The following is a 26,286-nucleotide window of genomic DNA, read 5'->3' on the forward strand; positions in this document are numbered from 1 at the left end:
ATAATAAATATAATAATCAAAATTTGGGGAATGAATAGGAGAAGGCTTGTTAAAATAGTATTGCATTTCTGTTTTGATGTATGGGTTTCCTATAGTTCAATCTGAAAAGATTTCTAACTATTTGTTTTGAGGATGAGCATTAAAGCAACTTTAATACTTTAAAATGAATCAGATATTAATTTATTAAATAATTCTTGAATCTTGAGTCAGTCTTGAATATAAATTAAAGGCAAAGACTAATTATTCTCCTGTAGGCAAGTGTAATGACTGTGCTGAGTTGGGAAGCTAGAATTAGTAGCTAAAGCTTACTGTTCCAGGAGTTAGAGGATAGGATGATACTCCTGACTGACATTTGAGAATTGATTAGACAAAGACTGGTACTTGGAAATGGGGGTTATCAATTATTCTATTTTATTATGAAGATCAGTGAGTGCTTTTCTAGAAAAACAGATTGTAATGGATTCTAGTTTTGCTATGAAATAGGAATTTCAAAGCAACCCTATTAACTTGATTATTCAGATTTGTCCTAGTTAGTTTTTGATTTGGAATGATGAAGATTAAAAAATACTGATAATGGAGGTTTCATTTATATGAAATTTGTGTCTGTAACTGAAACTGGTGGGGTTGCAACCTGTATATTTGGGGTTAAGGTTCCATATTCCCTGCAAAATAGGGATTAATACCACAAAAGACTTGAGTTTCTGTGATCCAAGTGCAGCTGGGCTAGGAAAGGTCAGCATGTGGCTTCTGCAAACTGTTAGTCTCATGTTAAGAACAACCAGCCATGGCACACTGTAGATGCGAAGACTTGGAGGCAATCCAAGTTCTTCTCGATAGGAGAAAGTGAGATATCCAGGAAATGAGGTTAGCTAGATCACCACTGTGTGCCAAGAACTGCTTGGTGGCAAGGGTGAATTTCTAGGAATTTGCTGTCTTTTTCAGTGTGTAAAGTACTTCCAGAAATTCTTCCCCTTACTTCCTGTGACTGCTCAGAGACTGATAGATGCTACTATCTGTCCTCTTAGCGCCTTTGCAGTTCACTGTGTTTGAAGACATTGCTGGAGGTGGCTAGGTGGGAACACAAACTGCCCATAAAGCAGTATCATGCAGTATTATCACAGGCTTGCCTGTGCATTTCCTTACGTGAGATACTGTGTGTCTGAATGATACCTTGCATTTCTCAAAACTCCTTCACCACAATATGTTTGTGAGATTTTTTATTAAACACTAATGGCTCTGTTGGTTCAGTGAAACCAGCTTAGTACTATCTATGTTGCTTTCTGCTTGGCCTGGACCAACTGTGAACTTGGAACCCTTTGAGGCATTAATAAATTTATTCTGTGCTTTGCAATAGCTCTAGTGGTGCTTATATGCTTTGCTTTCCTTCTCATTCTTGAGAGCAAGAACGTGATTTTGAAGCTGTGCTGGTGCAGGCTTTTCACAGTGCTTACACCAAGCCACCCTTGCTAATGCTTCAGCAATAACAAGGTCAGCATCTGTGCAGGAAATCTCCCCTAGTTCACAGTGGTTCTTCAGAGCTCTGTAGCTGCCTGTGGTACGTCTGGCTGTGAGTACTGCCTTATGCTCGGTCATTTGGAAGGGAAACTAGCACATCTCTATATTACGCTAGGTCTGAAAGTTGTGGGTTTGGGTTTTTTATTTATATAGTTCCACTCTGGTTTTTTGTACCTTACCTGTGAGAGAGGCTTCTAGTTAGTTACTGTTCACTTTCAGTTCTGAACCTAGCATATCTTAAATGTTCTCTTTTCTAATTTGTCTCAAATTATTCTGCCAGAAAGTAGCAATTACCTTTTTTAATTAGTCCTGTAATCTTCTTCCTACAGACAGAAAGTGCCTGGGCTGAAGAATATTTAGAAAAGAAGAGAAGCTCACACAAACGTTCATCATCATGGGGCAGCAATGAACAGCTCAAGGAGGTCAGAAATTACTTGAGAACTTTGGATTAAATGTTTTTTTTTGGTATGCACTGTTGCCATGATGCTTCAGGAAGGCAAGAGTATTTTATTACTTTGTGTAATTATACAGATGGCAGGCTTGGTACAAAATATGAAATTGAGTTTCATTTGCTATCTGAATGTGTGGGAAAGAAAATGTTAAATGTGAGTGGCATCTTTTTATCAAAGAGGGAAATAACAGCAGTGACCTCACTACTTTCAAATTTTATGTATTTCAAGTTCTTTCACTAAACCTCTAGAGGTGTCTTCTGAGCATCAGCTGAACTGCTAGCCAGCATACTAGATTTGAAAGAACTTGAATGTAATCTAGTGCTGGCAGTAATTATGAATGTTATGGTAGTAAATAATTTTAAGTGATGGAATAAATGGGTGAAATTACCTGTGTACCTGAATACACATGTTGAAATCTGACATGAATTTTTCCTTTGTTAGATTGCAAAATTGCGTCAACAGCTGCAGAGAAGCAAACACAGCAGCAGGCATCATCGGGACAAGGAAAGGCAGTCCCCTTTTCATGGCAACCATGCAGCCATTAACCACAGTCAGGTAAGACTGAGTGCTTTTTGCCCATATTGGGTACCTAATACTACTTTTAGATCCTTTCAAAGTTGTGATTTTTATTAGAGGGAACTTAGAAATGCCACGGACTCCTATATGTTGTAGCTGTAGGTGAATTTTATGAAATAGAGCTTTCTTTTGGCTGCTTGAGTGAATGGTAGCCCAGATCTTTTGGTTACTTGGGTGAGCTGGCTTTGAACTCCCACTTTCAGATAATTTCAGGTAGTTAAATATGTCCTTGAAGCAAGGTTTTTAAAATGCATTCTGCAGGTTGCACAAAAGGATGACAGCTAAGTTAAATCTAAAACTACAGACCATCTTCATTACATGTTGCTGTGACAGTTACAACTTTGCACATAGAGTATGGCATGGAGCAAACTGCTGGTAAAACTGTGTACTCTAATGAAAGGTAGCTTTTCTGGGCACATTTTGTCTTGCCAAACACTCATCTAATACTGTGATGAGATTTAGAGAGTTTACCTGACAAAGGGCTACTCCATGAGATTAAGTGTTTACACATTTCATAAAATCATTCAACCTTTTTAAGATTTTGTATTTTTTTCCCATTTATTCTGCCTTGAGACTTAAAGTACTAATCCCTTCTACAAAAAATGTGATGGTTAGGCCACCACACATTCTATGTGCAGTTTCGGTTTTATTTCAAGGCTTCTAATGAGGTCAGGTTGACAGAGGTGTAATATTTTTAGCTCAATTGATAGCAGGTGTAAAAAAATTAAAGGCTTTCAAAAACACAGATCATTTTTCAAGTGTGTTTTTGTTGAGTAACTTTAGAAAAACCAATAGAAAAGTTTGGTAAGTTTTTTCAGAAGGAAAGTTTTTTTTCTCTCCCTACTGATATCTCATGAATGTACATTTGATACACACAATTTTTTTGACAGTTACAAAACGAACAAATCCCTCACAATAGCCTTGGCAAGGCAATGTAGTTGAAAGAAACTAGGAAACTGTCAGTGTTGTGAATTGAGAAAGTAGTTCAGCTGTGAAACTTCTCTGAAAATCTAATTACATTCCCAATTACTCCTGAAATGACATTAATTGTTCCAACAAATATCATAATCTGACGACCGTTAATAAAAATTTTCATTTCTGTCATTCCATCCTTATGGAAATAATTTAGGTCAGTTTTTTTCATTCTTTCTTTCAAAGTCAGCTTGTCTGAGTGTGTTCTACTTCAAGAATGAAAATAAGAAAATAGTGTTTTGAAATTCTTCTACTCTGCTGTTCTTAACTCCTGCTTTGTATAAAAGTCATGAGCCCCTTTTGTCTCAGACCCTAACTTCTTATCCCTGCTGTAGGACATTTAGTTAGCAGTCATGGCTTTTCAGTATTTGTGTGCCTCTTGAATTCAGTTTGTCGGTAGTTTGAATTCTCTGCTACTGGAAATATTTAGGAATTTTTTTTAGAATTACATTTTTTGACATAGCAATTTAGGAATTACTGAAGTGTGGGTGCAGTGTACTGTGGTGCTGATTTTATTGACTGCTCAAGTCAGAACAGTCCAAAATCATGAATAAAGAAAGACAACTGACCCAATCCCTTTCTAGGGGGTTTTGAGAAAGTTCATGAAAATCAACATACAACATGTGTCAAACTTTTGGTTAAAAAAACCAAACCAAAAGAAAATACAGAGCAGCATACTAGATTAAGGTGGTTTTTTCTGAATTTGTAGAACTTGAGGACATTTTCAACCAAAAAGTATACTGAAGGACTTTTGATGTGGGCCCTTTAGTACACTGGAGAATTACATGCATTTTAATAGATTTGCTTGGCATTCTACAAACCTGTGGGTTTCTGAATGCTAAGGTATTGCCACTTTAGCACAGATCATCTTAGTGAGTTTTAATTTCAAAAATGAACAACAATGCTACTATTCTGAAAAATACCTCCCCAAATTATGTATATAACTTTTTAAACAGCATGATAGTTTTATTATTTTGTTTCTGCTATGGATGTCTTTACGTTCTGCCAAATCTTGTAGTGCCTGAATAAAACATTGTGCAATGGATAATTAGTTTTTGGGCTCATGAAACAAACTATGAAATGTAAATTGAAGCAAAGCAGCTTTTCCAGGACTGTTACAAAACAAAACATTGTTTTTCTTGGTGAATTCTGTGCCAGTTGTGTCAAGCTACTTCCAAAGGGAAGAAGTTAAAGAAGGATTCAAAGACTAAGTGAAGCGTTTAGATTAATGGCATTTAGCAGCTGTTTTTTAACTCCGTGAAAATCTATAGCTGTAGTCATCAAGGGCAAAGTTCCTGTGTTTTCTCATTCTTTTTTTTGAGAGCTGCTAAACTAGAATTTTTGGCAGCAGCTCTGTTCCTTCAGGATTTGTGGGAAGGACTGTGTGGAAACCAGAATTTAGTAATTAGAATATTTAGAAATTATTTTTTACATTCCTAGCTTGAAGGAAACTTTTGTGTTTGTTGACTCTAAAGGGTCATGTAAAGATTTCTGAGCTCAAGGAGTTGGATTCCTCACAAGGTGAGAAAGTATTAGGAACTTGTGTCAGTAGTTCCTTCACAGAGACCAGGTAAACTCTGTTTAACATTTGGAAAATGGCATTCTCTTTTAGTTAAAAGAAGAAATTTTAGTGGATTTATTTCCTCTTTTCTTCCATACTTAAACTTTATTGCAATTCTTGAATTACAGCAAAATTTTTAGTGGTTCTTGCTAGCTGAGCTTCTGATTGGTTGTTTATTTGTGCTTCTTTCTAATACGATTTTTGTGTGAAGAAAGAAATCTGCACAATCTCCATAGAATGAGCTTGTTGGCTGTTCCTGACCCTCTGCTCACAATCAGGAAATAGCTGGGGAGGATCAAGCCCTTGCTGTTGACTACAGCTTTTTTTCAGAACAAATGGTTGTTTTGTTGTTTGTGTGTTTTTTTTGTTATTCAGGAAATGTTCCTGTCTCTCTTTAACTGGAAGAGAAGTTTGCAGAAATGTTATAGCCTACTCAGGTGATCTCAGGATGCTTCTGAGAACATTTTGAGTTAATTGCATGGTACTAAATCTGTGAACAGGAGTCAAAACAATTGGATCTTTTTATATTCTCAGTGTTGGTATACGGAAGAAGCTAGAATTGAGGCCAGAACTGAAACCAGATGGAAGAATAAATGGATTATTTTTTTGCAACATAATGTTTTTTTCCTCAGTGCACTTGGCTGATACTACATTTTTACGTGGCACTCCGAACCATCAAGGCCCCTGCTCCTTTCATTTTCCTAGCAACCCTGTGTCCCCAGTGTCTGACCAATTGATTGATACTGAGATCAACTGCATGCAGTTCACAGTGTTGGGGGCTTGGTTTTTTTGGTGTCACTCTTACCAGCTCACTAGGTGGAACATTCATTTTTTTGAGTACAATTACCATGATACATTCAGCCTAGAGGTGGCTTGATGCAAAAGCATCACAAGCCCTGGGATTCTGTTTAGTTTTGTTACTTGTGAAAAATTGGAAGAGCTTTGAGCGTTTTTCCTGAAATGCCTGTGAACAATTTAGATTTGTCATCACCCTTTTTTCCTGCCTCATGGGTGTATGCCATACCTGTAAGTCTCAGAACTGAAAACTCTGTGCCAATGTGTTACTGTGTGAGCACAGTCATTATTACCCTGTGATTGGCACCTTGCCTCCTTGTGAGCATTCCTGGGTATTCAGATGAGTGGTCCAGAGCTAGTAGCCTATTCCTGCATGTCCATGCAGACCTCTGTGAAGGCAGTATTTGTAATAAAGTTTGTTGTTTTGAGGCTGATTGTTCCACCCATGTCACGATAGCTCCTTCCTTTTCCACCCTCTAGCACCCTGGGCTAAGAAATCATCCTCAGTCAGGTACAGAATATTATTTTTCCTGGAAGTGAAACATGCTGTACTGAACTATATTGAACTCTACGGAATCTACTTTGAGCTCTTCAAATAGTAGCATGAACCTAAGAATTTTTATGGTAGGCAATCATTTAAAGGTGAAGAGTTCCCACATTTTGCTAATGGCTGCTGAAATCTTAAAGCATACTTGTGTTCTACTTTTTAACAAGCTCAGTTTGTCCTAAGAATGTGTATGTTGAATAACTGGGTGCATAAACAGCCTTTAGTGCCTGAACTTGTGCTGATATATCTATGTTGTTACTGCACACCAACCTGTATTAGTTTACTGGATTGTTGATCTAAGGCCTTGTTTGGAACAGAATTAGCAGGATTACTTTCTCAGACTTTTTGTGCTCTTCTCCAGTGGTTTTTTTTCATCTTCAGGCAAGACTTGGGAGACTCTTCACAAGTTTGGCCACTATGAGACTGTTTCATTTTTGTTGACAGAAACAGAGTGACAAGCATTTCCTGAACAGAAGCTTTTGTAGTTCTTGTGCAAGTCTTTTTTAAATGTTTGGTTTTGGGGTTTTTTTATGGCTAACCTAATGTTTCAGGAAAGTAGAACAAATATAATTCATGAGTTCTGCTGCTGTAGAGATTTGTGATTGTGATAAGAAGTCTCCATTATGATCTGTGCTTAAAATGTCTTGTGTACATTAATTTTTCTGAGGTAGATTTTCTGCCAGACATGCTTTGTGTGGTTTTTGAGAATGTACACAGGAAATTAAAATGCTTTGGTGTCTATGTAGTCTTATTACTTAAAGGAAAAATTAAAATAAACCCCCCCAACAAAAATAGACTTTGAAGACCAGATAATGCTGATCCCTCATTCATTAGAGGAGTTTTACGTGGGAATTCTACTGTGACTTCAGTGTGTTGTGCTGTTCTTTGAGTTGAACTGAATTTTTGCAGAAAGTATTACATTATCACTGCTTAATGAGTATAGAATCTTCTAATGTTCTGGCAGGGAGACTTTTTTAACAGGAGGGCAGATGCTAATGGAGAAACTGGGAAATCTCAAGAAGTTGTCGTGTGCCAAAGGGAGCTCTGGGAAATTTCAGTAATGTGTTTTCTGAGAATGAAGTTTTTGTGCATATTTTGAAACACTGGATTTTTAAACTGTTAATCTTCCTTCTGAAGCAACTAAGTATTAACATTTTGGTTTGGGATTTTATTCTTTATGTGGAAGTCTCCCTAAGTTGTTTTTTACAATGTTTTATTCTGTCTTAATACAGTTAATACACTGGTCTTAATTTTTAACATAGTGCAATCTTGCATTTGTGGAACAATTTTCCTTCTGCATGTGTCATGTTATTGCAGGTGGCCACAAATTTCCATTAAAATATCATTTTAACATGGTTACCATCCAACAATGAGTGATTTGACATTGTGGTATAGCTCACTTTAGGAGAAATGTGAATGTATTTCAAAGGCTTCAAAATTACTTACATTTAAATGTTTACTGGTTCATTTTCACTTGTAAAGCTATGTCAAGCTAGAGGCAGACCATATCAAGGGAGATTTTGAGACTAGGTTATGTAGCTTTTCCTGCTAGAAGTTGGTTTGGAAACAAAATTCAGGACATCTGCCTTCAGTTCAAGCATCCATTTGAACACAATCACTAAGGTTTCGTATAAGTCCTTGATACTCAAATGTAGATGTGTTCTGTTTCAAGGGTCACTTTTGGGTAGAAATAGTAACTTTGTTTTGTATATAAATCTACATTGTTTTCTTATTGTCTCTGTTCTTTAGGCTCACATCCCAAAGAGTGCTCTCGTTCCTGTGATACCGATTACCAAATCAACGGGGTCACGGTTCCGAAACAGCGTAGAAGGATTGAATCAAGAGATTGAGATAATAATTAAGGAGACAGGAGACAAAGAGGAGCAACTTGTTGTATGTATCTGCCACCATGTTTGGTCTATATAATTATTTTTGTTTTGCTTTGAGATCATAAACTTTTTTTTTGCACTGTTGAATTAAATTTGTCTGGAATTAATTTTATTTATATTTTAATTTATTATTTAATAAGGTTAAGTTGAAAAGTCTCTTGGAAAGCTAAAGGAATGAAAGAGTTAAAGCTTGAATCTGAACCTTTTCCTCTAAATAAGAAACCTCAGTAAAACAGGGAAAAGCAAAATGTCTGGTTTGAGAGGTTTTGTATTAATTTTTTTTGCCCATGCTGAAGTATCCCCATGCTGGGTGAACCATAATTTGCCCATTTTTAATGTTCATTTTATTTTAGTGGTTTTTAGAGGTGGATTTAGTACTAAGGTATCAGAAATACAGACTGTGAAGATGATTAAGGAACCAGAATGTCTTTGATATGAAGAGAAGCTGAGAGAGATGGGAGTGTTCAGCCTTGAGGAGAGACAGCTCCGGGGATCTTATCAATGTACATGAACATCTCATGTGCAGAAATGGAGGGAGCTGGTCTCTTTTCAGTAGTGCCCAGTGATGGGGAAAGGAGCAGTGGGCATAAATTTAAAAATGTTAGGATTTTGTTTGTTTGGGTTTTTTTTTTTAATGTGTGAAGGTGTGTAAAGCCCAGAGCAAGTTGCCCAGAAACGTTGTGGAATCGTTGTCTGTGGAGATATTAAAAACTTGACTGGACAGAGTCCTGGATACACTGTTCTACCTGAGTCTGCTTGAGCAGAGATGTTAGACTTGATGATAATCTCAAGAGCTTCCTTCCAGCCTCAAGAATTTTGTGATGATGAGAAATCTTATAAATTGTTGTCCTTAGTTTCTGAATCTGACATTTTAGTTTCTTTTGAAGTTGCATGTAACAAATAAGATTTTCTTTCTTAAATGGTTTTATGAAACCCAAAAAGACCCTCACCATTCCTGGATTTAAAGCAATTGCTATGCAGACAAGAGCAGCTCTCTGATACCTCTAATTCTAACAGCCTCAAGATATCCCAGACGGGCACCGTGCCCCGCCTCCACTGGCGCAGCGCAGCAGCAGCACCCGCAGCATTGACACCCAGACGCCCGGTGGGGCAGATAAGGGCAGCAACAACAGCAGCCGCTCCCAGTCCGTGTCTCCAAGCTCCTTTCTCACCATCTGCAACGAAGGCAGGGAGGAAAGCCCGTGTTCTGCAGATGATCTGCTTGGTGATTCCAGAGATAAAGGTACTGTGTCACTTTAAAAGTTCAACAATGCTGAACTTGTGCGATGTGCGTAACTACATCGGTAAAAGAGGGGGTTTGTTCCCTGCATCCATAGAGAAATGGTAGAATGTGGGCTTTTTTGTATGTTTTTTTGTACATGACCAGGTTTTTTCCAAATGCTCCGTATGTGTGCACACATATTAGTTAAAACTGGATCGATGTGACTGAGGAATGTGCTTCCCAAAAAGCTTTTCTTTTAAATAATAGATTATTTGAGTATTTTAAGCAGGTTGAAGAAGCAACAATGTACAGTATCAGGTGAAACAGCACAGTAGTCCTTTTGCTTGTGTTGAGTATTTTTTATGATCTTGGCCAAAATCTGCAACCTTATAGCATTTCATAGACATACCCATAAAAGTTTAAGTGTTTAGGGTTTATTTAATTATTCTTCTTTCATCTGGAATCTTCTGAGAGATCCTAGGAGAATTTTATAATTCAACATAAACCTGTTCTGTTTTTTAAAGAATATGGCTTCTGCCCATTTCTTTTGGGTAGGTGGTGACAGTACAGAACCACAGATTTAGGTTTGCAGTTAAAAACTGAAAATGTCCAGGAATGACCAGATGTTGCAGAGGAGCCTGAAAATGTTATAAGAAGAAACAGAAAGAAGGAAAGAAATTAAGATAAGAAAGCTTATTTGCAAATGAAGGCTTTGAAGGCAAATGAAATGTTTTTGAATTTCATAACATTGATAATGAAGTGGCTTAAAATTCAGGGGGCATTTAAAGGTAGCTCTTGTGGTTTTTTATAGTGTGTCACATTTATATAATGAGCAACTCTCTTCCTGCAGAAAATGGGAATAATTCTCCCTTGCCAAAATACGCTACCTCGCCAAAACCCAACAACAGCTACATGTTCAAGCGGGAACCTCCTGAGGGCTGTGAAAAGGTGAAAGTCTTTGAGGAAAACTTGTAAGTTGATTTTTGCTACGTAAGAAATAACATCTAAGAATCAGATTAATTATTGCTTTATTGATTTTGTGTCAGACAGAAGTTATTAGTCCAGTTGCTAAAGCCATGCTAACAACCTGATCTCTGTTTTTTGGTGTGACTATATATTGGCATATCTGTATATATTTTACTGTTGAAATTTAGTGTTAAAATCTTGAGTGATATTTTTTAAAAACCAGCATAATTTGAGAGGAATCTCTTACCTGGCAGATAGTGGGAGAGGTGTTAACAGGCTGTAATATCAGCTAATGTATGTCACAGCTTGACAGGCACATCCAGTAATCTAGACTCCGAAGACCATATCCTTTTCAGCTAAATCAATGTAGTTGTGAAACTTCTAGTGACAGAAGAGTGAACTTGATCCTGAGTATTTGCTGCTTTGATTATTCTGGAAAAGCCAGCTCTTGTGATTTGGGAATATTCTAGGAGGTTGTGTTTTATTATTATTTCAAAGTAGTTTTTATACCCTTATTTCACTTGTATACTAGAATCTTAACCTACAGTTAAAAATTCCATCTTGTCACATGAGTATACAAGGAGTATAGATAGGTTACAATCCTCTTATATTAGAGTGAAACAGGCTTCTGCAGAAGTTTCTGCACAGCCATAGCAGTCCTCAGACACTGCAGTGTGATGAAAAAACATCTTTGCACATCTGTTACTTGAATTCCATGTGTATGTGGAATACATGAGTGTAACTATTTAAAGCTCAACCTTTTGTTTAATGTAATTTCTATTTGAAAATCCTATACAGGATTTTCATTTGGGAAGGAAATTTACAAGTGGGGTTGAATTTTCTGGACACTGGGGAGAATCAGCTGGGATGGAAATGTACCCTGTCTTATAAGCAGGATTTCTTTTTACAATAAAGTATCTCTACAAAAATACACTGGAAGATTGGCTTGCTTGGCTTAGTAAAACAAAGACAGAAGAGAACATGGCTCTTTTACAAACACAAGGAAGGGAAGGAGAGGTTATAGGCTGAAGGACAATGCTGGCAACAACAAAAAGTGAATAAAAATTTTTGGTGGCTATTTTCAAGCAATAAAGAGAGAATTTAAAGCAGATTTCTATAGTTCTGTCTTAAAGTAGACTTTGGCTACTGTAAGTAGATTTACATTGCAGCGTTAGAGCACAGAAGGCATTCCTAAGCTATCCATGATTTCCATTCCAGCTCTGTTTTTCTTAAAGCATGTCTTGGGCTGAGTTCCATGCTGAGATGGCAAAACTGCAAGTCAGGATCTACGTTTGTGTTCCGCACCTCCTTCCCCGAGTATAGATAGGTGCTTGATCAGGAAAACTACATTTTACTCTCTGCATTGAGTTTTTTAGTAAGATTGGGGTCATCTTCTGCGGAGAGTCAGGGCACACTCATGTGAACATGCAAAGAAGGCAAAAGTATAGAAAAGGGCAACTCCAGATGATTATGAACTCCTTTGAGATATGCAGTATTAGGATCATTGCTATGCCAGCTTTCTTTCACAGGGCTTACTGTATAAATAGTGTCTGTATGTGGGGCAGAACTGGTTGGGTTGTGACAGTTTCTGGAGAATTTTCAATCATGTTCTTTCTCGTATAATGAATGTGCTAATTCATGGATAGGGTTTGTGATCAAGCATAAAGTTGGTTTGGAAACAGCCTGCCCTAAGAACATGCTGTTAGTTGCAGCATGTTTAAACAAGCAGTTTAAACCATCTTGTCATTTGCTGTGTGCTGTGAGTGTCATTAAGTCATTATTGAGTAGCTGAAATAATTCACATTGAAACCTCAACTTGTTTCTGGTGATGTGTTCAGCAGTGCATCCCTGCCATTGGCAGAATTTGATTGTTCCATAAAACTATTGTGTGTATTTTATTTCTAGGCCAAAGCCATTGCACGAAATTCCAGCCTTCTATTGCCCTGACAAGAACAAAGTGAATTTCATTCCGAAAAGTGGCTCTGCTTTCTGTCTTGTCAGCATCCTCAAGCCACTTCTTCCCACACAGGATCTCACACTTAAGGGCACTACACACAGCCTGACTGTCTCCTCCAGCATGACGCCTGGTTTGTTACAGCCCATTTCTATGGCCTCCTTGACTACAAGCACAGATCAAGACAGGATCTCTCGTGGAACAAGTACAGTAATACCACAGAGCTCTCTGCTCCAGCAGCCAGGATGTATTGAGGAAGCTGAAGAATAATTTAGATTGTCTTGACTTTTTTCTGGGCAACTACTGGGAAAAAAATGGAACCAGTTGACCGGACCTTTCTGATCACACACACGCATTGTTTTAACAATTTATGGCACTGCCATAATCAAAACTGTTTGCATAATTGACAGTTTGTAGCACATTGAGAAGTTCAGGAGGATGCAGCAGCTGATATGCTGTTGTACTTCCTGCTTTGGAAGACTCTGGTTCTGTTTCTCTTCTGCTTTTTTTAAACACTGGTGAAAACAAAGACTATCATAATCCTTTCCCATTTAAAGGACCAGTTGTTTTGATGGTGTGTGTCCTCTTGACTTTTTTTTCCCCACTAAAACAAGTCTCAAGATCAGCCAGCTGATCCCATTTACCATTGTAATCTGCAGAGGGAGGGGCAATCAGATGGTTTTGCAAGATGTCTTTTGTATGAGAATGTGTATTTTGTAACAAAATTTTGCCTTTCTGGTTTGTAGCAGATGGTGTTTCCTGGTGATGATCCCCCTACCCTTTTTTTTTTTTCCTTTGGTAGGGAACGATTTTTTTATACTTTGCTGGCTTACAGCTCATGGGACCAAAGGATTGCTGAACTATTGCAGCAATCTCAAATTATGTGACCTTGCTGAACAGCCTCAGACCTAAACAAAGCAAAACAAGTTAATATGTTTAAACTTTTAAAAAGAAGAGTATGCAAAAACAGTGTTAGTGTATTGTGTAAATTTTTTGATATCAAAAATTTGTGCTTCTGGTAAGTCACATTCTTAAAATTCCTTCCTTCACGGAATTCCTACTAGTGTTGGTTTATTGGCTGGAAAATTGCATTTTAAAGCACTTGCCCTGCTATTGTTCTATTTGTCCATAGAATTTTTGTGCAGATGTAGGGAAAAAACATATTATCCTCTTACTCAGTATGCTTTCTTCCAGAAAATACTTGGCTCTTACAGGCTTGCTTAGATCCTTATGAGTCAGCCTGAATCATTAATCACTCTTGATACAAATTTGCTCTGATGTGATTCATCACTGTATTATAGACCCTGGCCACATAGTACTGAAATACCTGTGCATGGTTTCCTCCCTTTTGTCATAGTGGTGTTTGTGTGTCCGTTGAAGGTGATCGTTTGTCAGGCATGATATCTGTTATGCAGAAGTTTACAGCAGCAGATGTGTTCTCTCTTTTTGACTAGCAGCTTAGGCTGGCATGTAAAACAGGATTTTTTGATACTTGGTTTGTCCTGATAATGTGGCAGTTAATGGTTGCTTTGAAATTACAGTGAAAGGCAAAAATGGGGGGGCGGGGGGGGGGCAGGAAACTGCAAACAGAAACTGTTCAGGAACTTCACTGAGGTTTCTCATGTGTTCCTGGAGTGCATTACTTGGGTTTGAGTTAATACAATTATAGATATGCAGAAAGCTCCAATGACCTGAATACCAGTGTCATAGTCACTTATAAAACAAATTGATCTTGTACCTCTTTAACAGAGTTAGATTCAGTAATTTCAAAGTAAATGTCATTGTGGACAGTCTCTGGGTCTGAATATTGGTCTGTTACACACAAGCAGGTCTCCCTGACTTGCATATACACAACTTCCATCGACATAGTTTCCATGGATCAGTTGTATTCTCAGGTCTCCTCATAATGGCAACTATTTAAAGATGATATTGCAGATACAACAGTCTTGTTCAGTGCTTAAGATGATGGATTTGCTTGCAAACAATTTGATTTAGGGGAAAAACCCTTGCATATGTGTGCAGATAATCATCATAATTTTGATGCATATTTGCTGTTCCTTTATGTTCTGTATTAGTAACTATGGCTGCAGTGTACTTCATTCAGCAAGTAAGTGTAAATCATGCTAGAATGTGCAAGTTCTCTATTTATAGTATTTTTAAAATGTTATGCAAAAAAACCCAGTAAATTAAAATTGTACCAGAAGGTATAAAAGTATTTCACCTGTTAAATTAGCAGACAAGAATAATTTGGCTTACTATCTATTTTCCCATGAAAATGGACAGGATTATTTTGAAGTAACAGTTTTGATTTACACTGACATTGCCAGTCACCTGGAGTTGTTGAGGAACAGAGCTTTAAAAATAAGCAGATTTGTGCACCAAACTTGTGTAATCTTGCCAGCTGATAGTTCTTTTCTAGGCTTTGTGGGTATTAATTTGTTTCTTCTGAAACACTTACAGTGCAATTTGAAGTCTAAAATATACTGCTTTAGATAGGTTTGTTTAAACCTGGTGTGACTGATCCGGATCATATTCAGGTGAAGGAAGTGCTTTTAAGTCTGTTTTCTATTTCTGTAACAGTAGCATGTAAAGAACTTCATTGTTGCCAAACTGCCTAGTGCTTTATTAGGAGATCTTAACTGAATGGTTAAGAACCATTAAGAAGGGCTAAAGTTAACAAATAGCCTTTATTACAGCCTTGACACTTAACTGACTTCACCAAAATGCATTCTGATGTTTGTTTTCATCACATTGTGACTCTCCCAAGCAGCAGTGGGCTTTCTTACCGTAGGACTTTCTTTTGCACCTGTTGTTGTAGAACTTGAGTATCTCTCTGGTAGTTTACCTTGTATGTTATTGGACAATGTACTGTACAAATTAGTGAGCTGCTCTGATAAAAACCAAATGTAAATGTGTGAAGTTTTTGCTTTTTATAAAAGAACAGCATTCAGGACAACATTCAGTCTTTTTTATATACAGGACAACTCTACTATTGCTGTGGCAGCTCAAGTTTATTACAAATCCACACTAAAGACTCAGAGTTAAGAAAATATGACAGCTCTTGTTCTGAGACAGCTTTGATGTGTGCAGACAAAAATTAGCCTTAAATTTTTTATGTGCTGTCTTGTGCCATAGCATAGCTGCTAGCTGAAGTATTTAAATCGATTTGCAAATAGCTTTGAGAGTGCATGGAGCTTTTTAAAAATTCTTATATGTATAGAGTGGGATGTTCATTTTTGGAGGGAGCTGACCTGTGCATCACAGAAGCACAGTTTTACTGAAAGAGTTCAAATTCTTTTGGTTTACTTAAAATCCTAACTATGCATAGACCTAGTCAGTTCCCCTATTGCCTACTTTGTAGCTTAAGAAACAGTAAAGATCTGTTTTTATGCACAACTTGATACATTTGATATTCTTGTTTTCTTGGTATGCTACACTTCTAGCCACACTTAAAAGCTGGTGGTTGTGTTCAATAACACTGGCAGTTGATTTTGAGATGTACTAAATGCTGTTACTCCAGTTGTAAATTCTACTTAAATCATAAGGAAGGAGTGCATTGTAACAAAGTCTGTGGTGACAGTTGTGATTATTAGAATTGTTTTTTCAAAAACTCAAGGCACAGGAGAAGAGGGCTCCTTTGGTAAAGTTTGACCTGCATCAGCTATTCTTTCCTTGATGGTGCCATAATCCTATAGCATTTAAGTACTTGGTAAAGTAACAGACAGTGCTTAAGTACATATATCTTGGAAAGAAATTCTTGGTTTCAGGTATGTATCCCAAGTGAGCAAAAAAGGGAGTGAAAATTAAATATTACTTACTGTGGCGGTAAATGATTGCTGTGTTTGATTTACGTAAAGCAATAGCAGCTCTTATAAAGTATGTTTAGTCTCAGGGCTATTTTTTGATTTGTTCTAAAATACAATTTCCTGGAATTCAGAGTCTGAGAATGTTGAAAAACACTGAGACTGAGTTTTTTGGGAAGAAGGAAACAAAGTCATATCCATTAACCTTTCCTCTGCCTCAGGCCAAACGTCTTGTTGCTTATTAAGAGAATTCAGTGGTAGCACATTAAGTCCTTGCTGAAGTATTATCTGTTCTCTCTCCCTAACATCTCTAAAATGCTGATTGATGTCTTCGCAGAAACTCAGTGCCAGTGATGTCCATATTTCTTTGCTAAATGTTTCCTTGCTGAGTACTTGACACCTTCTCCATCAAGCTGAGAGGGCAAAGGAGGAAGCATAGGAAGTGACCAGAGACTTGCAGTTACAGAGATCATTCCTGCAGGGTGATTTCATGGGTGTCTTGATTTCTGTTTGACTTACTGTGTGCATGCAAACAGGTCTGCCGCTTTAATTTGTGTGCTTGGAGACAGAGCTGGTATTTTTGAGAACCTTTTATTATTTTTTTTTTCCCATGTACAGACTTGCAGAGCTGATCTCTTCCAGAACTGATGCACACTTTACATGCATCTCCAGAGCAAAGCTTATGTGTTGTTCTTACTTGTCCTCATTAGATTAATATAATCTACAAAAAGGAAATAAAAGCACCCAAACACTTGAGAACATCAGGACTTGTGCTTTCTCCATATAATTCCATAGTTCTGGTGTGTGCCCTTCATCAGATGACTTAGACCCGAGCCAGGTTGATATATGTTAAACCAAAAATGTTTGTTGTTAGGAAAGGCAATAGAAGGTAAGTCCTTCATAACCTAGGGAGGTGAAAAGCACTGGGGAACAATTGGTTTTACTGTGATCAAAGAGTTCTTTTTAGAATTGTTTTTCTGATTATGGGTATACAGGAAAACAAAGTTACCAATCACTGCCAGATGTACCTGTGTATTTTCTTGATATGAGTTTGTGAGCATTCAGCATCTCTGAAAATCAGTTCCACTCTTAGTGTTCTGTTTATGCAAAGAATTACTTAGACACATTATTTGGAAACTGTTACTTTGCACATCAAGTGGGGGAGAATGTTAACTACTCACCAGTGTTCTGTGAAACTCCAGTCCTGTACCCCAGCTGAACTGCAGCAGTCTCTTTCTGAATGCTCCAAATGGAAATGGAGTCCCGGTACTGCTTGCTTGGTTTCATTGCATGTTGTCAGTAAATGCTTAAGGTATGGTCTTTGTTTAATAGTTCTTCATTGGGATTTGTATTTGACTACAGAGACTTCTGTAGTGTTAACAGATCTATCTGAATAGCAGAAGAGGACTTGGCCTGATAACACTGCAAATTAACATTTATTACACAAACTTTTGGAGCAACTCTCTTTGGAAAAATCTACTAAGCTAAAAAAAGAAAACAACCCCCATAATACATCCTAATTGTCAATGTACTGATAGTTAAGAACATAGCTTGGCTTCATTCTAAGTTATTTCTTCTATTAAAATGTGCAATTTTTGAGGGTAGCAGTCAAGGGATGTTCAAAACTGCCATTAGATTTGCCTTTGTATGAAATTGGCTGACATGTTTTCCTCTGTTACACTGTGATAACTTGTGGAGATGTTCTTGCTTATGTTGTACTGATAGGTTACTTGTTGCATGTAAAGCAATTTTTGTAAGCAAGAGGAATTCCAGGGATGTTCTGTAAAAAAGGGCCTATTCTGAGGTGATGTACACTGTTGTAAAACTGGAGCAGCTCAACTAATTTCAATGGAATTCTTGATTTACACTAGTCTTTTTGCTATGTGTAGTTATGCCAGTACAATTTTGCACAATGTTATTTGAATATTGCGTTCAGAGTTGTGAACTGTTTCTACTGAAAACAGTGAAAATTTTACAAACTGCAATAGCGGAATGTTTTTGGCCTTTTTTTTTGTTTTTGCCTAAAATAAAAAGTTGTCACTTGAAGTTATGGGCTAATCTTGGATTTATTTTTAGTAGCAAGGGGTTTTTGTGTTTGCACAGTCTGGAGATTTGCCTGAGCGTTTGCCCTGAGGGTAGTGGGCATTTACTACAAATAAAATAAGCACTTTTTAAACCCTTTTGGAAAAAAATAATCAGAAGGGAAGTATTTGTTTAATTCATACCCTCGTTCCTGCAGTGCATCCTGGAGAACAGTTCTGAAAATTCTGCCTTTCCCTGTCTTCATCTTCAGTAAGTTTGGTCAGTTCCTGAGGACACTACAATTCCACATTAGGGGAAGGTGCCTAAAGTCCTGGATTTTGGAAACAGAAGGATTCAGCATGTGTTCTCCTTGGAGTGAAGGTACGAGAACAGGACTGAGGAAAAGCCCTGGATTCCTGCTGGTAGGTTCCTTCTGCTGTTCAGTAGAATGCAATTGCTGAAGCCTACCTGAGGAGGCGCTTAGGCTGATTGTTGAAATAGTCTCATGTCCTACACCTGTCTGTTTACTCAAAACAAGCATCTTTCTTCATGAGCAGAATTTGGAGCCAAAGCTTCTGTAAACTAGATAAATTATTTGGTTGGAGGTTTTTTGCTAGGTCTTATATTAAATTTTGGTCTAATTTGCGTAAAAGGCTTGGAGCAATTCCCCTTCTGGAAAATCATTGTCAGCTAGATTTCATTTCAGAATGGAGAGGCAGATTTCTTGGAATCTTGAAGAATTGAAGGATTACTAGTGTGTGTCCCTCCAGGCCGAGCTAGCTTGTGATTTTCCAGTGGTGAAAAAGTTTGGGACAATAAATATGACATCAACATCAAGTTCCCAATATTGTGCATTTCACAACCAGAGACCATGGGTCAATTTGCATCCAAGTAGGAAAACTGCTTGGCTGAAATTAAAAGAGTAATTCACAGTCAATGAAATCTGGAGCATTTGGTACTTTCTCAGATTTTAGTCTTTTTCATCTGTTCAGTTGTCTGTGGATGTTTGCCTGTTTCCAGATGAACAGGATCTGATTCTTTATTAAATAGTCTATGACCTCATTCTCCATCAAACTATTTCTTCACCACTGATTACAAATCTAGTATTTCTGGTTTTGTGCATGTAAGAATGATTTTACTGTAAATATGTCTGGTGTTCAAAATACCTTCGCACCTTGCATTACATATAGAAAAACTGTCAGACATTAGGATGCTGATGAAGATCATCTGTGAAGACAGAAAGAATGGAAAGAGCATCTCTTTGGTGAGCAGTGACCATCTTCCAGTTCTTGATTTGCTGTTTGCATTATAAGCACTTATGTTCCTCAGTTAAATAGCTGCTCTTTTTTTTTTTTTTTCTTCAGATTGTAAGATAATCAGGCAGGAGACTGCTAGGAAGATTTCTCAGGTATCTCAGTTTCTTCTTGAGGTTATATCTGACTGCATAGCAAATTACTATAGAAGTTGTAAGCCAAAGCTTCTTGTGTTTTATCATATTTGCTTGCTGTCCTTTTCCTGGCTCTCCACTCAGCATTTGGAAATGTACGATAGTCATCCCACCCAGACTTCCAAACTTTAGAAATGCTGCTGTCTAACACTATTTCATCTGTACACAGCATTTACAGAAGCACTGTTCATTGCCAGACATGTCCTGGTTAAGTGCTCTGTAGTGCAGACATGAGTTAGAATAGGATGGAGGAGATAATTTAGGTGAAGGTCTCCCACACTTGAAATTGGCTGGATTCATCACCACTGCATGTGCTTTTTTCCAAGTCTTACTCCTGCCAAACAAGCCTGATTCATCTCCTCCTGCACTGTCTGTTTACAGAACTCTTGTTTCACGTAACCTGGGCTGTGGCCCTGTCACTGATGCTTGTGTTGACGTAGGAGCAGGTCTGTGGTCAATAGCAATTTCACACTGTGGTGACATTGCTTGTAGTAAAGAAAAGATTCAGTAGTAAGTTAAAATCTCATTACTGCAAGCAAAGTAGAACACTGTTCATTAATTCCTACACTTATGAGCATGGGGATGTAACTGCTGTGATTAAGCTGTTGATTAGAAAACTGTTTGCACAGTTTGTTGTAGATGCCTTCTCCAACTACAGATGTGTAGCTGACCACTGTAAACATTAATTTCACTGTTGGTGGAAATGGCTGTTAGGGAGGTTTCTCTGTTTTCTCCCAGTGGGGGTTCACTTCAAGTAACTGAACAGTGAAACTGCCATAATTAATCTGGCTCTGTGTGTCAGGCAGGCAGCAGGTAAGAGAGTGTTCTCTTTGCCCTTCATCTTTCCAAATCTCTGAAGTTAATTACAAGTTAGAACTTGACCTACAACATCTTGTACTGGACAAATTAACTAAGAAGGTACATCCTGGCCTAGCCTAGCCCAAATCTTTTGTGTGGCTTTTGCAAGATTTTAGTAATTTCTGAAAAATATTTTTCTATATACAGGATTCATGAAAGTGCTGCTTAGCTGCAAGATGTAGTCAGGTGCTATGTAGAATAGATGAAGGGCTACAGCAGAATTTGGTTTATGGTTTGCAGTTTTGCAAAATTACCTATATTTGCTGTAATGAATACAGTTAACATCAGCTGGGACACCACAAACTAGGCTGAGCAGTCAGATAATTATGAGTTACTTCTCTCTTGAGATGAAGTTTTTGTTTTCTATTTCCTGTTTAAGTAGAGCAATTTGGTCTAGGGTTGTTCTGGGGGTTTTTTTTAGACATTCTCAACCATTTGTGAATTGTAGATACTTAATTCCTCATTAAGAGGTTGTTCTGTAGCATGTTTCTGCAATTTCAATGGAAAAATTTCCTTTCCTCACACAAAAAATGACCTTTTTGTAATGATTTTTTGATTCAAGTTCTAAGCCATGTCTTTAGCCCATAAAGTTATCTTCAGTTTTCAGGGAGATGTTTGCCAAGTTCGAAAAATTTCTTGCAGTAGGACTGCAGGGAGCTGGTTTTGCTCCAAGAGTAGGATGGATGGCAGCATTCTCCTGCAGGTGTGTGACAGCTGCCATCCCAAATCACCAAATCCATCCACATAGGAAGGCAAACCCAAGGGAAGCAGCAGGTCCCAGAGCTCAGGAGTCAGAGGTTGATTCTGATCTTACGCTGGGATCTCTGGGCAGCATCACAGGCAGCCACTTAAGGAGCATCATTTCACAAATGTGTGTTCAGTTACATGGCTTGTTTAAAGCTGTATTGCCTACATATCTGTTATTTTCTTCCACAGCACTTCCAGTGGCTCCATATATCTCTTTTTAGAGCCACAACCCCAGTCAAAACAGCTTTTAAAACCCACTGCTGTGCAGTCAGAAATGGCAGGATCAGGAAGGCAAGAGCAGCATAAACTAAAAAAAAAAAATCTTCAAACTCTGTCTTGCAGTGTGATTATCCATGGTCTTGGCCTTACTGGAACCCATAGAGAGTTGATGCTGGTTTTGGTGCTGCAAGAAGTTAATTGCAAGTTAAGGCAGAGACATTTCATGGGCAAATTCATGAAAGGGCTGCATCCTGGCCTAGTCTGCATGGGTGTTTCATGTGTTTCTTTGGCAATATCAAGATTTCAACCGTGCCTCGTTTTTGGCATACTGCATCTCTATTCTAACTGCAGGAGAAACAATGCAGAATTTGTGCTCAGTCTCACCTTTGTTGCCAAGGAAGGTCCCGTGAAACTGCAGACAGCAGAACAATTCCAAAGCTTTTAGTGTCCAGAGGAGCTGTGGATGCCCCATGCCTGGAAGTCAAATTGGATGGGGCTTTGAGCAGCCTTGTCTCATGGAAAGTGTCCCTGCCCACTGCAGGGGGGTTGGAACAAGATGATCTTTAAGATCCCTTCCAACCAAAGCTGTTACGTGATTCTATGAAAAACCAAGGTTCATGGCTTTCTCAGGGTTGGGAAATTTTACCATCATCACACCCACTTTTATGTCCCAAATACAGTTTTGCTGTCTCAGGTGTGAGTCGTAAGCATGCAATTTCCTTGAAGATAGAACAATTAAAAAGAATCCTTGGTATGCCCTGGAGTATTTTCCTGGAACTACTATTTGCCTCGTAACCCCAGGGATTTTATTTTTAGATGGCCATGGGATAAAAAATAATTAGCTAGATCTAGTTCCCCCCCTTTTTATCCTCTTTGATGCATCACAAATCAAATCTTACGTGCATTGAACCATACCAGCTTAATAGGCTTTCAAACAGCTCCAAAATGTCACAAACCCAAGGTGTTAGAGACAGATTTTTCTCTTAAAACTCATAGTAGGATCCTTTTAATGCTGTTGTTCTTGGAACTTAAATGTTCACCATCACACCAGGTGAGGGTACGTGTCTGTAGCAGGATATTAAACCCTTTTGTAGCAGTGAAATGAAATGAGTCTGTTTTAAAGACCACTGTAATAAAATACTGTCAATATCTGCCCACAGGATAACTATTTAAACATTAAGCAGTTCACTGAATATCCAGTGGCATCTGGATTTGAAAGGAGATCCAGATCTGCAAAATTACTGAACTATGTTAATTCAGTTATGATACTATTCTAGACAGCTAGAAGAAAAGATAAGATAATGTTTGTTGTTAAATACAATAAGACATTTTAAATAATAAAATATTTTAATTGACCTCAGGATAGATCTGTAGACAAAAAAAAAAGTAACTTAAGTATGTTCTTGTCTCAACAAACTAAAAGCGCTGGCCTAACTTGAATTAATTGGTCCATGCAATTAAGTGGTAGACTGAGTACTTCACACACTGAATGCAACTCAAACCATGTTTCGGACCACCTAGAATTGAGATCCTAATCAAGTACAAACTTGGTGTTTCTTCCAAAAAGTATTTCATAATCCAATAGAATGCAATCTGCTTGAACGTTTTCTCCTTCCTTCAGCCTGAGTTCCATTACTGAGACTGGGTGCAGCCAGTGTCAGATGCTGTTTGATAAGAGTGTTTATATTACTATTTTTTCCCCTTCTCTTACTGGAACATTTTCTGGCAGTAGTGGGCTTAGAGCATGCAAAGTAAAGAACAAATTCTCTCCCTGCACCAGGAGTGTGGTACTGCTGGCCAACATTGTAGTGTAGTGCTTGCACTGGGAAGTGCCAAATGTGGCTGACCTCTCAAAGAGAGAAAAATGAGTTTGTGGGAGCCTAAAAGATCCATAGGACAAGAGGTCATATGTTGTTTCATTTTCCTATTGCAAATTCAGATGTTATCACTTTTGCTAAAAACTTTTTGGGAAGTAGTGGATTGGATGTCAACTACAGGATTAAGATGCTGTAAAATATGAGGTATTGGATTCAGTACAAGGCACAGGCTACCCTGTGGTGACTCAGTTATTATAAATTAGTACTTATTCTAGTTGCTTGAATTTTGAGCAGCTTAAGGAAATAATGCTCCAGTAGATATTATTAACTGCATCAGCTGTTACTCCTTTCTGAATTTATTGTAGTGCTGAACACTACATACTTTACATTATAAAACATGCTTTACAAGACCTGATTATTGTAAGAATTAGAGATGGTGGTTCTTACCTTTTTGGGGGGGCTGAATTACTGATACAGATTTGAGGAACACTAGAACTGTATTTATTGCATACAAGACAATTGCACCTGAATTCTAAAAATGAAAGATTTTTTTGTGGATTTACTGGAAAGTCTACAAGAATTCATTTTAATCTGCTCAGTTCAAGTCTATTTCTGATTCTTATTTTCTTTGTCTGGCAAAAGCAACTTAGCTGAGTATTTTAAAATATACATTTTAAGAGTCTACATTCAAACTATGAAATTCTAAATCCAATGCTTAATGTATTTTTTCTGGTTGATCAATGCTGAAAGAATCAGGACTTAGTAAGGGATCCAGATTCCCAGAATATTGATGTGATATATTGAGAATTGACTAATTGTTTTCTTTCAATTTTCTAGTTGCCAAAACATAACAGAATTTTACTTCCTTCAGTTTTCTAGTTGTCTTCTCTCTTGCAAAACTTAGCCATGTGTAAAGTAGGACAGTGGGATGTAATGTCTTTATGTGTAAACTTATCCAGATAACTATCATAACCTACTTTCAAGATGAAAACTTAATTTCTATAAGTAGTGAAGTTTTCATTTGGTTGCTGTAGATTTCAACTGGCATTTCTTAAATGAGTGCATGTTCTCATTTGAAAGTCCAGGGTCTGCAGAAATTTTTTCATGCTTTGGAGTAACTGATTCTGCAGGTGGCATAGAAGTTTGTTGGCCACTATAAGAGGGCAGAGCAAAGCTTTTCCTCTCTGTAGAGGTGTTGGCACTTCTGAAGCTGTAGCTGAATTGATTCATCCTAACCCTGCATGTGGCTAATGTATTAATGAGCCAGCTGTTCCTCTCTTTTTCAGATTATCATGCACGTGCCTCTGACTGGGAAGCATTTGAAAATGTGTGCTGCTGTCTTAGGCTGGGTGACTCCTGGTCTTTCAGGCTGAAACACTCCTTTCTCCTTTTCCTCTTGCAGAGCTTTGTGTGGAAAATATTCTTGTTGCTGTTATCATGTTTCAGTACAGAGTTGCTGGGTTTTTCAAACCATCTCAGCTAGAGGAGGGGAATGATGGTTGAGATAGAATCACAGAATAAGCTGAGTTGGAAGGGACCACAGGGGACACTGAGTCCTACTCCTGGCCCTGCACAGCGCCATCCCCAGGAGTCACACCCTGTGCCTGGGAGCATTGTCCAAATGCTTCCTGAGCTCTGGCAGGCTTGGTGCTGGGACCACTTGCCTGGGGAGCCCATTCCAGTGCCCAACCACCTTCTGAGTGAAGAATCTTTTTCTAATATCCAATCTAAAACCTCCCCTTACCCAGCTTCAGGCCATTCCCTCTGGTCCTGTCACTGGTCACTATGGAGCAGAGATCAGTGCCTGCCCCTCCTCTTCCCCTCACAGGAAGCTGTGACTGCAGTGAGGTCTCTCCTCAGCCTCCTCTTGTCCAGCTGAACAGGCCAAGTGACCCCAAACCACTGATGCTTCTGCTGGTACTTCCAGGTGCTGTCTAGATCAGCCCTAGGGTATACATATATATAGGCTGATCCCATGGAAAAGCTGTTCCACCTACCCTCTCTTCTGAGGAAATGTCAAAAAATAGTTTTGAGTAAAGGTGTTTATAGGCACTTTTCTTGGTTTTTTTTTTTTTTTTAAACCATTTTCTAGGCTCAAATCTGAGAATCATCAGTCTTGCTTATCTGCATGTTGTATCTTCATTGAACTTCTGTATTGTGAACTTCTGGAATAACTTCTAAAATAAAAGTAGGCCTGAAATTTTCAGCTCTTTTTCAGTTTTTTCAATACTGCCAGAAGGACTGAAAATTAAAGCCAGGAGGCCAGAAGAAATTCTCAGATATGTAGGCATGGGTGGGTCAGCTCCATCGTAATTTGTTAAATAATTATATGAAAGTTAGATGACAAAGTGTTTATAGTAGTATTGTTTAAAGGTTACATCATTCTTGCAAAAATTGGGTGTTGTATTTCAGAAAGTTCCTTTAAAAAGGATAGAGACATTTGACTTTGAGTCTCAATTGTTTGTAATATCCTCTTTCGGCATGAAAATATTTTCCGTTCCCATCAGTTTTGTCTTTTTTTTTTAATTTGGCAAACATGAATATTTTTCCTGAACTGTGAGTAGAATGAAAAATTGTTATTTTTGTTGGCTTGCAGGCATTGCAGCTTCCCCTCCAATAAGACTGGCAGATTTATTTTTAGAGTTCTTGTCCTAGTACATGTTACACAGTTATTTAATGAAAATGGATTAGACAAGCCTAAGGAATAGGTTTAGTTTGGGCCTTGCTTGCAAGATTTGAGGGTGAGCTGCATGTGACAGAGAATGGGTTCTTTCTGTCTGTGAATATGCAGTAAGTTTTACTCCATGGTTACTCAGCTATCTTCTCAGTGCTCTTGTCTGTCTCCATCTCCCTCTAATCCAGCTTCAAAGGGACTGCTTCTGACATTCCAAAGTGCTGAGCGGCTTTCCGACAGCTGCTATTGA

At 38.0% G+C, this 26,286-nt stretch overlaps 1 protein-coding gene across 2 annotated transcripts in view; it reads left to right on the plus strand.

The window, feature by feature from the left end:
- Positions 1 to 18,298, plus strand: part of FAM117B (family with sequence similarity 117 member B) — a 28,281-nt gene extending 9,983 nt beyond the window's left edge. For both annotated transcript variants that reach the window (XM_059476117.1, XM_059476116.1), the window contains exons 3-8: positions 1,845 to 1,937; positions 2,409 to 2,522; positions 8,168 to 8,311; positions 9,325 to 9,550; positions 10,380 to 10,500; positions 12,401 to 18,298. In XM_059476117.1, coding sequence (XP_059332100.1) covers positions 1,845 to 1,937; positions 2,409 to 2,522; positions 8,168 to 8,311; positions 9,325 to 9,550; positions 10,380 to 10,500; positions 12,401 to 12,719 — 1,017 coding nt within the window. In that variant the 3' untranslated portion in view covers positions 12,720 to 18,298. The remainder of the gene's footprint in view (positions 1 to 1,844; positions 1,938 to 2,408; positions 2,523 to 8,167; positions 8,312 to 9,324; positions 9,551 to 10,379; positions 10,501 to 12,400) is intronic.
- The last annotated feature ends 7,988 nt before the right edge of the window (positions 18,299 to 26,286 follow it).

This window comes from Ammospiza nelsoni, chromosome 7 (genome assembly GCF_027579445.1).
Source record: "Ammospiza nelsoni isolate bAmmNel1 chromosome 7, bAmmNel1.pri, whole genome shotgun sequence".
Classification (NCBI taxonomy): Eukaryota; Metazoa; Chordata; class Aves; order Passeriformes; family Passerellidae; genus Ammospiza; species Ammospiza nelsoni.